This window comes from Anolis carolinensis, unplaced genomic scaffold (assembly GCF_035594765.1).
Source record: "Anolis carolinensis isolate JA03-04 unplaced genomic scaffold, rAnoCar3.1.pri scaffold_7, whole genome shotgun sequence".
NCBI classification, from domain to species: Eukaryota; Metazoa; Chordata; class Lepidosauria; order Squamata; family Dactyloidae; genus Anolis; species Anolis carolinensis.
The window spans coordinates 12090090-12106423 of NW_026943818.1; the positions used below are offsets into that span (position 1 = coordinate 12090090).

The window sequence follows — 16334 nt, forward strand, 5'->3', positions numbered from 1 at the left end:
TAGATACCAATGGTCAAGGGAAGGCCTATAATGGTCAACAATGGATACCAATGGTCAAGGGAAGGCCTATTATGGTCAACAATGGATACCAATGTTCAACGGAGGGTCTATAATGGTCAACAATGAATATCAATGGTCAAGGGAAGGCCTATTATGGTCAACAGTGGATACCGATGGTCAATGGAAGGCCTATTATGGTCAACAGTGGATACCGATGATCAACTGAGGGCCTATAATGGTCAACAATAGATACCAATGGTCAAGGGAAGGCCTATAATGGTCAACAATGGATACCAATGGTCAAGGGAAGGCCTATAATGGTCAACAATGGATACCAATGGTCAAGGGAAGGCCCATTATGGTCAACTTACAGCCTATAATGGTCAACAACTGAGGTTCTATAATGGTCAACAATGAATATCAATGGTCAACGGAAGGCCTATAATGGTCAACAGTGGATGCCAATTTCTGGACTTCAACATTCACCCAGCACCACATTTGTGCCATCTTTGGGATGAGACCCGAATTACTTTGCATTCACATGAGAGGAAGTAATAGCAGAATAGAACCCCGATGTCTTTAGAAGAGGACAAAAAAACCCTACAATTTTTGGAGGACACTTCTGAGGATACTTCTTCCAAGTGCTGAGCTTCCAGATTCATCTGTTACCACATTCATTGCTATTGTTGGCATGAGATTCAGATTGCTAACAAGAAGCCAGTCCAGAATCATATGGAGGAAGGAGCCAAATCTACCCTACAAGCCTGACTCAATCTTTCAGGAACACAGCGCCAAGAGGAAAATCTCTCCGCGAAACCATGGAATGTTTCTACCATCAGTTCAAGTCGGGGAGAGCTTCTCGTCTCAGCCTCCTTGATTCACATTCCAGGCCTCTGGACCATAAGGCAGCGGTTCTTGAACTTCCTAAAGCTCTTTCAGCATGTCGAAATCTTTCTTTGCTAGTAAATCCCACAGAGCTTAAAGCAGAAAGGGGAGGGGAACAAATCGACTTGCAATAGTCACAGAACTGAAATATCTTGGTTAGATTAGACATGGTGGCATTAACAACCTCCCTGTCAAATCCTTTTTCCCCCCTTCTTCCAGCGGTACTATTTTGGATTCATCAATACTGAGGAATTAATGTGGTTTGACACCACTTGAACTGTCTCTTTGCTTAGCTACGGCCTTCTGAGACCATCTAGATGGCTTTTGGAGGTCACTTTCCTTACCTATGCTCATATGAGACCATCTAGATGGCCTTTGAGGGTCCCTTTACTTACCTATGGTTTTATGAGATTGTCTTGATGGACTTTGGAGGCCCCTTTCCTTACCTATGGTCTTATGAAGCCATCTAGATGGTCTTTGAGTTCCCTTTCCTTACCTATGGTTTTCTGATGGCCTTATGAGATCATCTAGATGGCCTTTGGGGGTCCCTTTCCTTACCAATGGTTTTATGACACCATCTAGATAGTCTTTGAAGGTCTCTTTGCTTACCTATGGTCTTATGAATCCATCTAGATGGTCTTTCAGGTCCTTTTCCTTACCTATGGTCTTCTGGTGGCCTTATGAGATCATCTAGATGGTCTTTGGAGGTCTTTTTGCTTACCTGTGGTCTTATGAAACCATCTAGATGGTCTTTGAGGTCCCTTTTGTTACCTATGGTCTTCTGATGGCCTTATGAGATAATCTAGATGGCCTTTTAGGGTCCCTTTACTTACCTATGGTTTTATGAGGTCATCTTGATAGCCTTTGGGGGGGCCCTTTGCTTACCTATGGTCTTATGAAACCATCTAGATGGTATTTGAGGTCCCTTTCCTTACCTATGGTCTTCTGATGGCCTTATGAGATCATCTAGATGGCCTTTGGGGGTCACTTTACTTACCGATGGTCTTATGAGACCATCTAGATGGTCTTTGGAGGTTGTATGTTGTATGTATGTCTATGTGTTGAATGTTTTGATATGGCCAATGGGCTAATCAATAAAACGTGATTTGATAAATAAGGAAACGGACCTTCAAAGATCATCTAAATGGTTTCATAAGACCATAGGTAAGGAAAGGGGCCCCCAAAGGCCATCTAGACGATCTCATAAAACCATAGGTAAGGAAAGGGACCCTCAAAGACCATCTAGATGGTCTCATAGGACCATAGGTAAGGAAAGGGACCCTCAAAGACCATCTAGACGATCTCATAAAACCATAGGTAAGGAAAGGGACCCTCAAAGACCATCTAGATGGTCTCATAGGACCATAGGTAAGGAAAGGGACCCTCAAAGGCCATCTAGACGATCTCATAAAAACCATAGGTAAGGAAAGGGACCCTCAAAGACCATCTAGATGGTCTCATAGGACCATAGGTAAGGAAAGGGACCCTCAAAGGCCATCTAGACGATCTCATAAAAACCATAGGTAAGGAAAGGGACCCTCAAAGACCATCTAGACGGTCTCATAAGGCCATAGCTAAGCATGGAGACCTTCAAAGACCATCTAGACAATCTCATAAGACCATAGGTAAGCAAAGATACCTCCAAAGACCATCTAGATGGTTTCATAAGACCATACGTCAACCCTAAGTCTAAAGCTTAGGATAGGGGCCAGGTCAATGACCTTGGAGGGCCACATCCCATGGGCCTTAGTTTGGGGGGATAGACAATATCCCAATTTAATGAAATCCTGGGAAGGCTGAATTGCTCCTGTCAGTGGAACCGGGGCAGTTCTCTCTCCAAGCTTTCTGCGGTTCGAATTGAGCGCTGGGGGCCTCTCCTCGTTGCTGGTTGGAGGAAAGAGGAGGGGAGTGGTGCCCGGGGTGGGGGGAGGTGAGCCCCCTGCCCCTCCCTGCCACACACACAAAACTTTTTTTCCTCTCTCTTCTCTTCCTTCCTCCTCCCATTGGCATTGGAAAGGGAGGGCGGGCCTTTGGTCTCCGATTGGCCGCCGGGCCTGGAGATTGACACTCTGGAAGAAAAGAAGGGGGAGTCGAGGAGAAAAAAGTTTCACTCCCAGACCAGGGAAGGGACAGGGGAACATCACTTTTTTTGGGGAGGGTGGGGGGAAGGAAGGAGACCCCGGAAGGAGGAGGACTAAGGACGAAGGGAAGGAAGGCAAGTGAGTGCTAGGAGAGGCATCCAGAAGTTTGTAACTCCTTGGAGAAAGCACCGAGACATCCCCAAAGCTTGCAAAGCAACCTCCTCCTTCCACCACCTCCTCCTCCTCTTCCTCTTCTTCCTCCTCCTCTTCTTCTCCTTTTAATTCTCCTCTTCTTTCCCCCCTTTTTGCAAAGAGGCAGAGCAGCCGAGAAGAAACTTTCCGCCTCTCTCAGTCTGCATCCAACCCAACCAAAACTAATTTTTTTTGTTGGAAACCCATGGCTGTCTAAAGCGTGTGCCTTGCTCCGGGGGTGGGTGGGGAGGGGAATCCGGTTATTTAATATTTTATATATAAATATATATATATTAAAAAGGGAGAGAAAGAGAGCACGGATATTGCACCAGCCTTGAGGTTTGCACTTTTTGCACGAGCCCCAAAATCCCGCTTTTGCCTTGGCGGACCATGGATACGCACACGAGATGGAAACGGAGGACTTGGATGCTGGGATCTGTAGTGCTGTTATTAGTCTATGCAGTCGTCCAGAGCAACGCAGGTAAGGACTGAATTAAGCCTCGTCTTTTCGATTTTTCGGCTGTTCGGGTGTTTGGCGCGAAATTTTTCACGCACTTCATATTATTGCACGAATATTCCGAATGTTTCCTGTTATTGAACGAATATTCTGAACCGTTCCTGTTATTGAACGAATATTCCGAACCGTTCCTATTATTGAACGAATAATCTGAACAGTTCCTGTTATTGAACGAATATTTTGAACAGTTCCTGTTATTGAACAAATATTTTGAACAGTTACTGTTATTGAACAAATATTCTGAACAGTTACTGTTATTGAACTAATATCCCAAACCGTTCCTGATATTGAATGAATATTCTGAACCGTTCCTGTTATTGAACGAATAATCTGAACAGTTCCTGTTATTGAACGAATATTTTGAACAGTTACTGTTATTGAACAAATAATCTGAACAGTTCCTGTTATTGAACGAATATTCCAAACAGATCCTGTTATTGAACGAATATTCCGAATGGTTCCTGTTATTGAATGAATATTCTGAACAGTTACTGTTATTGAACGAATATTCCGAACGGGTCCTGTTATTGAACGAATATTCTGAACCGTTCTCGTTATTGAATGAATATTCCGAACAATTCCTGTTATTGAATGAATATTACGAACAATTCCTGTTATTGAATGAATATTACGAATCGTTCTTGTTATTGAACGAATATTCCGAACCGTTCCTGTTATTGAACGAATATTCCGAACCGTTCCTGTTATTGAACGAATATTCCGAATGGTTCCTAGTTCAGACTTGGGTTTTGCCAGACTCTAAGAATGAGATTTATGTATACAATAGCTCTTTCTATGCGGAGGGAGGATGTGTAAATTTTATTTTTTAGTATCCAAACATAATGTATTTCCCCCTTGGAGGATGTGTTGCTGGTTGGCGAATTTTTCCTTCTCCAGATGTTGAAGTTTCCCAAATGCCGAGACAATTCAGAAACCCAACTTGTGTTTTGGAGGATGGCAACGATGGTGAGAAATTAAAATCCTCTTCCCTTGCCATCGCTGGAAAAATATATTCAATATCCGATGAATTTTTCTTGGCATTTCTGTTTTGGAAAGGCCCCCCTTCCTTTTTCCCCCCAAAGAACAATCTGGGATCAAAGGCAAAGAACTTTGCAAACTTGAGTGAACTTCAGAAAACGGACGCCCCCTAATGTGCTCTCGAAGTACTTTTCATTCTTCAAACCTTGCTTGTGTTTTATTAACCTCGGGAAAAAAAATTCCCCAAAACAGGATATTTGGGAAGGATGCCTGAGGACGTGGCTGGCGTCCCAGTGCCACCCCTTCTTCTCCCGAATTCGGGGATTATGGATCACTCAATAGTACCGTTGCATTCATACTCTTTGCAGAAAAGTTGGTTATTCTGTGTTGTCGAAGGCTTTCATGGCCAGGATCACAGGGTTGTTGTATGGCCATGTTCCGGAAGCATTCTCTCCTGACGTTTCGCCCACATCTATGGCAGGCATCCTCGGAGGTTGTGAGGTCTGTTGGAAACTCATGGCCACAATCACTGGGTTGTTGTGAGTTTCCAGGCTGTGTTGCCATGTTCCGGAAGCATTCTCTCCTGACGTTTCGCCCACATCTATGGCAGGCATCCTCGGAGGTTGTGAGGCCTGTTGGAAACTCATGGCCGGAATTCCTGGGTTGCTGTGAGTTTCCAGACTGTGTTGCCATGTTCCGGAAGCATTCTCTCCTGACGTTTTTCCCACATCTATGGCAGGCATCCCCAGAGGTTGTGAGGTCTGTTGGAAACTCATGGCCACAATCACTGGGTTGCTGTGAGTTTCCAGGCTGTGTTGCCGTGTTCCGGAAGCAGTCTCTCCTGACGTTTCGCCCACATCTATAGGTTGGGAGGATTCTCCCAGGCCAGGATGTGAGGCTGGTAAGGCCATTTAATGCTAATCAAGGTGATTAATTACCTCCGACAAACAAGAATTCTTCCCCCCCCCCACCCACAGATATATAAAAACCTTCCTTGCTTAGTTTCTCCATATACCTCACAACCTCTGAGGATGCCTGCCATAGATGTGGGTGAAACGTCAGGAGAGAATGCTTCCGGAACATGGCCAGACAGCCCGGGAAACATACAACAACCCGATGGTTATTCTTCTTGTTTCTGGGGCAGAGCCAGGTCAGATGGCATCTTGAAAGAGTGTCCCCGGGGCGTTTGTTTTTTGAAGTTCTCTTGTTCGGATTAGGATATTTTAAAAAAAATCTGAAATATTCTGCAAAGTGAATTTTGCATCGCCTTTCATTGTGCTATACTTAGGACTTGGCAATCCAAGGCCTAAAGATGATTGCATTCAGACTTTCTGAAGGAGTTGGGTGGATTAAGAGATGATGGGAAAGGACTGGAATTTGGGGGGATAGCAATGGATTCGCTAAATATGGCTAAATGGCTTATTATTATTATTATTATTATTATTATTATTATTATTATTATTATTTTATGACACAGCAAACAAGATAGACATGCTGGATTCCATATCACAAAATCACAAGTCGAACACTTCCCAAGCGTCTAGGACTGTGTGATGTATTTTCGGATGATGCTGCAGATCCCAGCAGGGTGGCCTTTTGCAGTTGGCAGATCGTGATTTTGTCAATGTCTATTGTTTCCAAATGCCGGCTGAGATCTTTTGGCACGGCACCCAGTGTGCCCATCACCACCGGGACCACCTGCACTGGTTTCTGCCAGAGTCTTTGAAGTTCAATCTTGAGGTCCTGATAACGGCTGAGTTTTTCCTGTGGTTTTTCACCTGGGATGGCGACATCAATGATCCAAACCTTTTTCTTTTCCACCACTGTGATGTCTGGTGTGTTGTGTTCCAGAACTTTGTCAGTCTGGATTCGGAAGTCCTACAGTATTTTTGCATGTTCATTTTCCACGACCTTTGCTGGTTTGTGATCCCACCAGTTCTTTGCTGCTGGGAGGTGGTACTTGAGGCATAAGTTCCAGTGAATCATTTGGGCCACGTAGTTGTGCCTCTGTTTGTAGTCTGTCTGTGCGATTTTCTTACAGCAGCTGAGGATATGATCCATGGTTTCGTCGGTTTCCTTGCAGAGTCTGCATTTTGGGTCATCAGCTGATTTTTCGATCTTGGCCTGAATGGCCTTTGTCCTGATGTCTTGTTCCTGGGCTGCAAGGATCAGGCCTTCTGTCTCCTTCTTCAGGGTCCCATTCGTGAGCCACAGCCATTTCTTCTCCTTATCAGCTTTTCCTTCAATTTTGTCAAGGAACTTTCCATGCAATGTTTTGTTGTGCCAGCTGTCAGTTCTAGTTTGTAGTGCGGTTTTCTTGTACTGGTTTTTTGTCTGCTGTGCTTTGAGGAGTTTCTGATTTTTGACTTCAATCAAAGCAGGTTCTTCACTTTGTTTTACATATTCTACCAGGGCATGTTCTTCTTCTTTGACTGCTTGTTTTACTTGTAAGAGTCCTCTGCCCCCTGATCTTCTAGGCAGATATAGCCGGTCCACATCACTGCGAGGGTGCAGTGAAGGATGAATGGTTATGAGCTTTCTTGTTTTTCTGTCCAATTATTTTGTTGTGCCAGCTGTCAGCTCTAGTTTGTAGTGCGGTTTTCTTGTATTATTATTATTTTATTATGACACAGCGAACAAGATAGAAATGCTGGATTTCATATCACAAAATGACAAGTTGAACACTTCCGAAGTGTCTAGGACTGTGTGATGATGATGATGATGATGATGATGATGATGATTATTATTATTATTATTATTATTATTATTATTTTATTATGACACAGCAAACAAGAGCCAGAGCCAGGTCTTCTCCTTATCAGTTTTTCCCTCAATTTTGTCAAGGAACTTTCCATGCAATGTTTTGTTGTGCCAGCTGTCAGCTCTAGTTTGTAGTGTGGTTTTCTTGTACTGGTTTTTTTGTCTGCTGTGCTTTGAGGAGTTTCTGATTTTTGACTTCAATCAAAGCTTTTATTGAAGCTTTGATGATGATGATGATGATGATGATTATCCCAAAATCCATAACATTGAGATATGGCAATTCAAGGGGCCTCAAACTGCATTCCTTCTACTGTGTCGTTGACCCACCAATGCACCAATGTTTGGATTGCAAAATTTCTGCAGCTCTTCTGCCTTTGCTTCATTTCTTACCATGCCTATATTTGGAGAGGGAGTTTCTCCCTGCGATCGGACCCCCAACTGGAAGGGTTGCCCCTATGACATCACAACCTCCCCACAATCCTCTGCCCCCCCCCCTTTCTATAGTCATCTTGACGCATTGGGAAAAACTTTGCCAGACAGAAGTAAATTCGCTGCATGAGTCACCCAGCAAAAATCTTAACAGTATCCCATTTGTCTGAGAAGGATTCCATGTATGTACTTGGCAGATGGAAATCATTTAACTCGCCCTCCAGAAGTTTCCAGATGAACTAAGGCATCCTCTTATCTATCTCTTTATTAAATTTGCTTTTGGCCCCAGAAACAACCATTTGGACCTACTGTATATACTCGAGTATAAGCCGACCCGAATATAAGCCGAGGCACCTAATTTTACCACCAAAAAAACCTGGGAAAACATTGACTCCAGTATGAGTCGAGAGTGGTAAATTTCAGAAATAAAAATAGATACCAATAAAATTACATTACCGTATATACTCGAGTATAAGCTACCCCGAATAGAAGTCGAGGCGCCTAATTTTACCACTAAAAAAACCTGGGAAAACATTGACTCCAGTATAAGCCGAGGGTGGTAAATTTCAGAAATAAAAATAGATACCAATAAAATTATATTACCGTATATACTTGAGTATAAGCCGACCCGAATATAAGCCGAGGCATCTAATTTGACCACAAAAAAACCTGGGAAAACATTGACTCCAGTATAAGCCTAGGGTGGTAAATTTCAGAAATAAAAATAGATACCAATAAAATTACATTACCGTATATACTTGAGTATAAGCCAACCTGGATATAAGCCGAGGCACCTAATTTTACCACCAAAAAAAACCTGGGAAAACATTGACTCCAGTATAAGCTGAGGGTGGTAAATTTCAGAAATAAAAATAGATACCAATAAAATTACATTACTGTATATACTTGAGTATAAGCCGACACGAATATAAGCCGAGGCACCTAATTTACCACTAAAAAAACCTGGGAAAACATTGACTCCAGTATAAGCCGAGGGTGGTAAATTTCAGAAATAAAAATAGATACCAATAAAATTACATTACCGTATATACTCGAGTATAAGCCAACCCGAATATAAGTCTAGTTTTTCAGCCCTTTTTTTAAGACTGAAAAAGCCCCCCCTCGGCTTATACTCGGGTGAGGGTCCTCGTTGGCTTATATTTGGGTCAACTTATACTCGAGAATATAAGGTACATTTATTATTATTGGTATTACTACATTTATTATTTTTCTCTATTATTGTTGCTACTACAGTAGAGTCTCACTTATCCATTCAACCCTTATATATATTATTCGCCCCATTCGTTCCAACTATGGGGGAGAAAACAGAGCCAAATATATTGTAAGGCAGCTCTGCCAAACACTGTTTTTACTATCAAAAAACCACAAATCGGTCTCAGCTAGAATTGGGAGGAAGGGGGTCACAAATGAAGCACTTTTTTTTTTTGCGGCTTTGTGTCCTTCCTCCCCTCCATTCTTTCCAGACGGAGGGTCTTTATTTTCCTTTCCTGCTGGGAGACGTAATCGAAATCTCCGAGCCAGCCCCTGATGATAAAAGCAGATTTCATTGTACGGAGGGTTGAGCTATCACATGATCCATTGGAGAGGCTGAGTTGTGTTATTCTTGAAAAAGGGGGTGGGAGGACTATATGAAATTTTTGTGGCCGTAAAATGCAACCCGAGAATTGGAAACAGAAGTGTTTTGTCGAGAACGGTGGTGGTTACTTCAGAATTACCCAGGAGATGAACCAGAACAGGAGGACTCGATGCACAAAACAGAACCTCTCAAATGAGTCTCGGGAATATGTTGTCTCACATTTACATCTTCATCTACTTCATATAAAACTACTTCATTTACATCTACATCTATTTCATTGTCATCGACTTCATTGACATCGACTTCATCGTCATCGACTTCATTGACATCGACTTCATCTTCATACTTCATCTACGTCATCTTCATTTCCTTCCTCTTCATCTACTTCATCTTCATCATCTACATCTTAATCTACATCATCTTCATCATCTACATCTTCATCTACTTCATCTAAATCTACTTCATTTACATCTACATCTATTTCATTGACATCGACTTAATCTTCATACTTCATACATCTTCATCATCTACATCTTCATCTACTTCATATAAAACTACTTCATTTACATCTACATCTATTTCATCGTCATCGACTTCATTGACATCGACTTCATCTTCATACTTCATCTACGTCATCTTCATCTACCTTTACGTCATCTTCATTTCCTTCCTCTTCATCTACTTTATCTTCCTCATCTACATCTTAATCTACATCATCTTCATCATCTACATCTTCATCTACTTCATCTAACTCTACTTCATTTACATCTACATCTATTTCATTGACATCGACTTAATCTTCATACTTCATCTACTTCATCTTCATCTCTTTCCTCTATCTACTTCATCTTCATCATCTACATCTTAATCCACATCATCTTCATCTACATCTTCATCATCTACACCTTCATCTACATCATCTTCATTTAATTCCTCTTCGTCTACTTCATCTTCATCATCTACATCTTCTTCTACTTCATCTACATCTATATATAAATCTACTTCATTTACATCTACATCTATTTCATCGACATCGTCTTCATCTTCATACCTGATCTACATCATCTTCATTTCCTTCCTCTTTATCTGCTTCATCTTAATCATCTACATCTTAATCCACATCATCTTCATCATCTACATCTTCATCTACTTAATCTACATCTTCATCATCTACATCTTCATCTACATCATCTTCATTTAATTCCTCTTCATCTACTTCATCTTCATCATCTACATCTTCTTCTACTTCATCTACACCTTCATCTAACTCTACTTCATTTACATCTACATCTATTTCATCGACATCGTCTTCATCTTCATACCTCATCTACATCATCTTCATTTCCTTCCTCTTCATCTACTTCATCTTCATCATCTACATCTTAATCTCCATCTACTTCATCTACATCTTCATCATCTACATCTAAATCTATGTCATTCATATCTACATCTATTTCATCAACTTCATCTTCATACTTCATCTACATCATCTTCGTCTAGATCAGGGGTCCTCAAACTTTTTAAGTGGAGGGCCGATTCACAGTCCCTCAAACTGTTAGGGGGGCGGACTAGGATGAAATAGTCCAAAATTAAGATTGTTGTTGTTGTGTGCCTTCAGGTCATTTCAGATTTAGGTCAACCCGAAGTCTAAAGTTTAGGACAGAGGCCAGGTCAATTACCTTGGAGGGCCACATCCGGCCCATGGGCCTTAGTATGGGGACCCCTGATCTAGACAATCTTCTAAGACCATAGGTAAGCAAAGAGACCTCCAAAGACCATCTAGATGGTTAAATAAGACCATAGGTAAGGAAAGGGACCCTCAAAGACCATCTAGATGATCTCATCAGGCCACCAGAAGACCATAGATAAGGAAAGGGGCCCTCAAAAACCATCTAGATGGTTTCATAAGACCATAGGTAAGGAAAGGGGTCCCCAAAGGCCATCTAGGCAATCTCATAAAACCATAGCTAAGGAAAGGGACCTTCAAAGGCCATCTAGACAGTCTCATAGGACCATAGGTAAGGAATGTGATCTCCAAAAGCCATCTAGATGGTCTCATAAGGCCGTAGCTAAGCAAAGAGACCTTCAAAGACCATCTAGATGATCTCATAAGACCATAGGTAAGCAAAAAGACCTCCAAAGACCAGGTAGACTTAGGTCAACCTTAGTCTAAAGTTTAGGACAGGGGCCAGGTCAATGACCTTGGAGGGCCACATCCGGCCCCGGGGCCTTAGTTTGGGGACCCCTGGTCTAGATCTTTGTCTGGGGACCCAAAGGTTGAAAACCACTGATCTTGGGGGAAACTAAAAGAAGGACTGACGCTCTAATTCCTTCAGAACTCAATTGAGAGGGAGACCAGAGACAACGATCCAAATCCTACTGTACCATATTCAAGTAAACCCACTGGATCTATGGGACCATGTTCCCACCCAGGCATTCCAGAGAAAGAGAGATTATAAATATTCTATTGCAATAGCCACACATTTCATTATATTCTCATTCTTCTCCCTTCTTCACTTCTGTGTTTAAATAAAGTATATCTTTAAGCCATATCTATATATATAAAAGGGTAATGGAATCACGGCACCGGACAAAACAACTAAACTAAACACCCCACAACCTTGAAAATTGACAGCACGGTCTCTCATCCACGCCTCTACGTTCATACAACAAAAAGAAAAGTAAAATTAAGTCCTAGCCACAGCAATGCGTGGCCGGGCACAGCTAGTACAGTAGAGTCTCGCTTATCCAACGTAAACAGTTGGATAAGCGAATATGTTGGATAATAAGGAGAGATTAAGGAAAAGCCTATTAAACATCAAATTAGGTTATGGTTTTACAAATTAAGCACCAAAACATCATGTTACACAACAAATTGGACAAAAAAAGTATTTCAATACACAGTAATGCTAAGTAATAATTACTGTATTTATGAATTTAGCACCAAAATATCACGACGTATTGAAAACATTGACTACAAAAATGTGTTGGATAATCCAGAACGTTGGATAAGTGAGACTCTACTGTATATATCTATATATATAAAAGGGTAATGAAATTTCGGCCTAGGACAAAACAACAAAACTACACATCCCAGAAACACTAAACTTGGCAGCACAACCCCTCATCCATGCCTCTACGTTCATACAACAAAAAGAAAAGAAAAATAAAGACCTAATTAGAGGGAGAGGAAGAATTGTTTTTATCCAACTGCTGCCAGTTAAAAGGCTAAGCTCTGCCCACTTGGTCTCCTAGCAACCCACGCAGCCTAGGGGACAGGCAGAGTTAGGCCTCACTTAGGCCTCTTCCACACTGCCTATAAAATACAGATTATCTGCTTTGAACTGGATTATATGGCAGTGTAGACTCAAGGCCCTTCCACACAGCTATATAACCCATTTATTATCTTATATTATCTGCTTTGAACTGGATTATCTTGACTCCACACTGCCATATAATCCACTTCAGTGTGCAGTCGGACACAACTGGACTTAATGTCAGGAGAAAACCTTGACCCTTTACCTTAACTACCACCAATTCCTCAATACTTTATTCCCATACCACCAGACTTCGCCACAGCAACGCGTGGCCGGGCACAGCTAGTTTCATTATATTCTCATTCTTCTCCCTTCTTCATCTTTAAGCCATATTAAAAATAAAAAAGATTGAGTCATCAAAATTTTTAGAGGGCTTGGAATTGCTCCACTTGTGCCCGCAATGCCATTGGTGTGGCATATTTATTAAAGGCCTGCTCACAAAAGAAAGCTTTTTCATTTCCGGCCTGAAAGACCATTTTGCCCATCTCCGGCAGATGTCTGTCAACGTGGAAAGAGGAAGGCAGCTGGGGAAATGTAGGGATTTGGGGTGGTCCAGGCAGTGGTGGCTTTGATGTCGGCATGAGGGTGAATCCAAAACTGGGACGCACGTGGCAGAGCAGGATTAGTAGACCCCGTCGAAGGGGAGGCTTGATAAAGGTGTTAGTGTGGGGAGAACAGGCTGAGAATCTTTCTCTTTCATAATAACAGGACGCCGGGTCATCCACTGAAGTGGAACAGCGGAAGATTCGGGACAAAGAAAGATCTCAGTTGGTAATTAAAGTCTGGAACACCATGCCAAAAGATGTCACGGCAGTGGCTGCCAGCTTGGCTGGCATGAAAAGGGGATTAGATAATATGGTAGAGGTCATGGCACTCAACAGCAACTCTCTGGAATGGCTCTTTATTACCGGTTAGACATGTCCAAAAAATCGTTTTGAATTGTATATCGGAATTATTTCGGATTGTTCTCGCTTTTTGATACGCATTCCGAGACATTGTCTCACAGCGCAACCAGCAATGTAATTCGAACCATTGTTGGCCCATTCTCTAATTGTCTCTTAATGTTTCGTGAATTCCCCCCCCCCCCAATTTTTTAAAATATATTTTTAAAAATATTAAAAAAAAATTTTTGTTTCTGCAACCTACCTAGAATGGGAGATTAGCTCAGCCTAACATGGCTGCCGCTCTCCGGCCAATCAGAAGCTTCCACGATGGACGCAAAGGTGGGGCTAGGGTTGATGAGGATAGCTCAAGAAATGAGGGCGGGAGAGCCCTGTAAAAGTCCCCCCGGGTTCCTTTTTTTTTTTGGCGATTGCGCATGCGCGCCCACCATTTTAGAAACATTTAGAATCATTATGAATTTTCGGAAATATCTGAAATTTTTGGGTGAAAAAATCGGAAATACTTTCTATATCGAAGCGCCAGAGCCCCCTACTTTAGAAACGAGAATTGAAACATTTTTTTCTTCGATCGGACATGCCTATTACCGGTATTAGTAGACTCTGAATATCAGAGACATTGACCCAAGTTGGTTTTGGACCCCATTAGTGTAGGCCAGGGGTCCTCAAACTTTTAAAGACCCCTAGCCTACTGTCGAGATTCTGTACAAATTGTCGGGATCTCTTCTCCCAGTTGTGCTGTGGGTCAGTCTTCCACCAGAAAAGCACCAAGACACACGCTGGTAGGTTCCAACAGGTTTTATTGTACAGAATACCAGAACCTTCTCTTTAGCCCATTTATATAGGGGCTCTCACATACCAGAGGGTAATTGAGGTTTTATGGCTGGCCCGTTTTATGGCTGGCATCTGTTCTTTGTCAGCCAACCGGAGATGTCAAAGATTGGAGATCATGACACCTACACTAGGTAGGACACACCTCTGGAGAGGTCAAAAACTATCAAAGCAAGCTTTGGTGGACTCAATGACCGTGTTTGCCCATCTGAATGAAGCATTGCTGCTTGCTGTAGTCCAAAAACATGAATTTCCCAGGCTGTGTCTCACTGGATATGCCCTTGGACACATCTGTTAGAATATCTCCTTTTTCCAATTAAAATTTGTCTGATTTAGGACGTAAAAAAGGGTGAATGATAATCTTGTATTGTGATGATATGATCTAATTGTTGTTACAAAGGTACTAGCTGGATATCTAGATGGAGCAAATCCAGAGAAGTAGGAGCTGAAGGCTCCTGTATCAGGACATCGGAAATCTGCTCCTGGTTTTGGATAGCTTTTGGGGAGCTATCCAAATGCTGGATCTATTTGTGAAAGGGGTCAATTTCTGGAGCAGAATATCTCCTGACATGGAAGCTTACCAGCCAAGATGGGCCTAAAGTAGAGACCAAGATTGAAGTAACTTAGATGTTCTCCTATGAGGTTGTCCTACCTTTTTGCACTCTCCATAATGTCTTTGGTTTAAGTTCAAAACTGTTCTCAGGGATGAGAACAACAACAACTCACCCTTATTTCTTAGTGCCTATTGTGTCCTCCAGAAGACGTTTCTAACTATGGGTCTGACATGGAACCTTACCAGGCAAGATGGACCTAAAGTAGAGACCAAGATTGAAGTATCTTAGATGCTCTCCTATGAGTTTGTCCTACCTTTTTTGCATTGTTCTAGTGAGACAATCCATAATGTCATTGGTTTTAGTTCATGACGGTGATGAGAAAAACAATCGCCCGCCATTACTTCTTAGTGTTTCTTTTGGCATCTAGAATAGTGGTTCTTCTCAACCTGGGGTCCCCAAATGTTTCTGGCCTTCAACTCGCAAAAATCCTAACAGCTCATAGACTGGCTGGGATTTCTGGGAGTTGTAGGCAGGCTGGACTAGAATATGCTTTTTGTTGTAACTATGGGCCTGACATGGAAGCTTACCAGTCAAGATGGGCCTATAGTAGAAACCAAGACTGAAGTATCTTGGATGTTCTCCTCTGAGGTTGTCCATTCTTCTAGCCAATCTCTCCATAATGTCTTCAGTTTTAGTTCATGACTGTGATGAGCAAAATAATAATCCACCATTATTTCTTAGTGTCTATTTTGGCATCTAGGAGATGTTTCTTGTCATAACTATGGGCCTTCAAGTCAAGGTAAGCTTCTGGTGGCTCCACCATGAGGTTTTCTTGATAAGATGTATCTGGAAGAGGTATTTCTCTGTGTGAACCCAGGTTGAAAACCACTGATCTAGAAGATGCTTTTTGTTGTAGCTATGGACCTGACATGAAAACTTAACAGTCAAGATGGACCAAGAGTAGAAACCAAAACTGAAATATCTTGGATGTTCTCCTCTGAGGTTGTCCACTCTTCTAGCCAATCTCTCCATAATGTCTTCAATTTTAGTTCATGACTGTGATGAGAAAAACAATAACTCGCCATTATTTCTTAGTGTCTATTTTGGCATCTAGGAGATGTTTCTTGTCGTATCTATGGGCCTTCAAGTCAAGCTAAGCTCCTGGTGGCCCCACCATGAGGTTTTCTTGATAAGATGTATCTGGAAGAGGTATTTCTCTGTGTGTCGATTTTCCGTCTTTGGAGATATTGAGCCGTTCTTGGTTCTTCTTGCGTTGGGTTTGACTTCCAACTCT

The 16334-nt window shown here is 42.0% G+C and overlaps 1 protein-coding gene across 2 annotated transcripts in view; it reads left to right on the forward strand.

Moving 5' to 3' along the window:
• Nucleotides 1-3430: 3430 nt before the first annotated feature.
• Nucleotides 3431-16334, forward strand: part of col5a1 (collagen type V alpha 1 chain) — a 180029-nt gene continuing 167125 nt past the window's right edge. Inside the window, exon 1 of one of the 2 annotated variants that reach the window (XM_062960419.1) lies at nucleotides 3431-3639. In XM_062960419.1, coding sequence (XP_062816489.1) covers nucleotides 3549-3639 — 91 coding nt within the window. In that variant the 5' untranslated portion in view covers nucleotides 3431-3548. The remainder of the gene's footprint in view (nucleotides 3640-16334) is intronic. The other variant, XM_062960418.1, reaches the window with a different exon arrangement.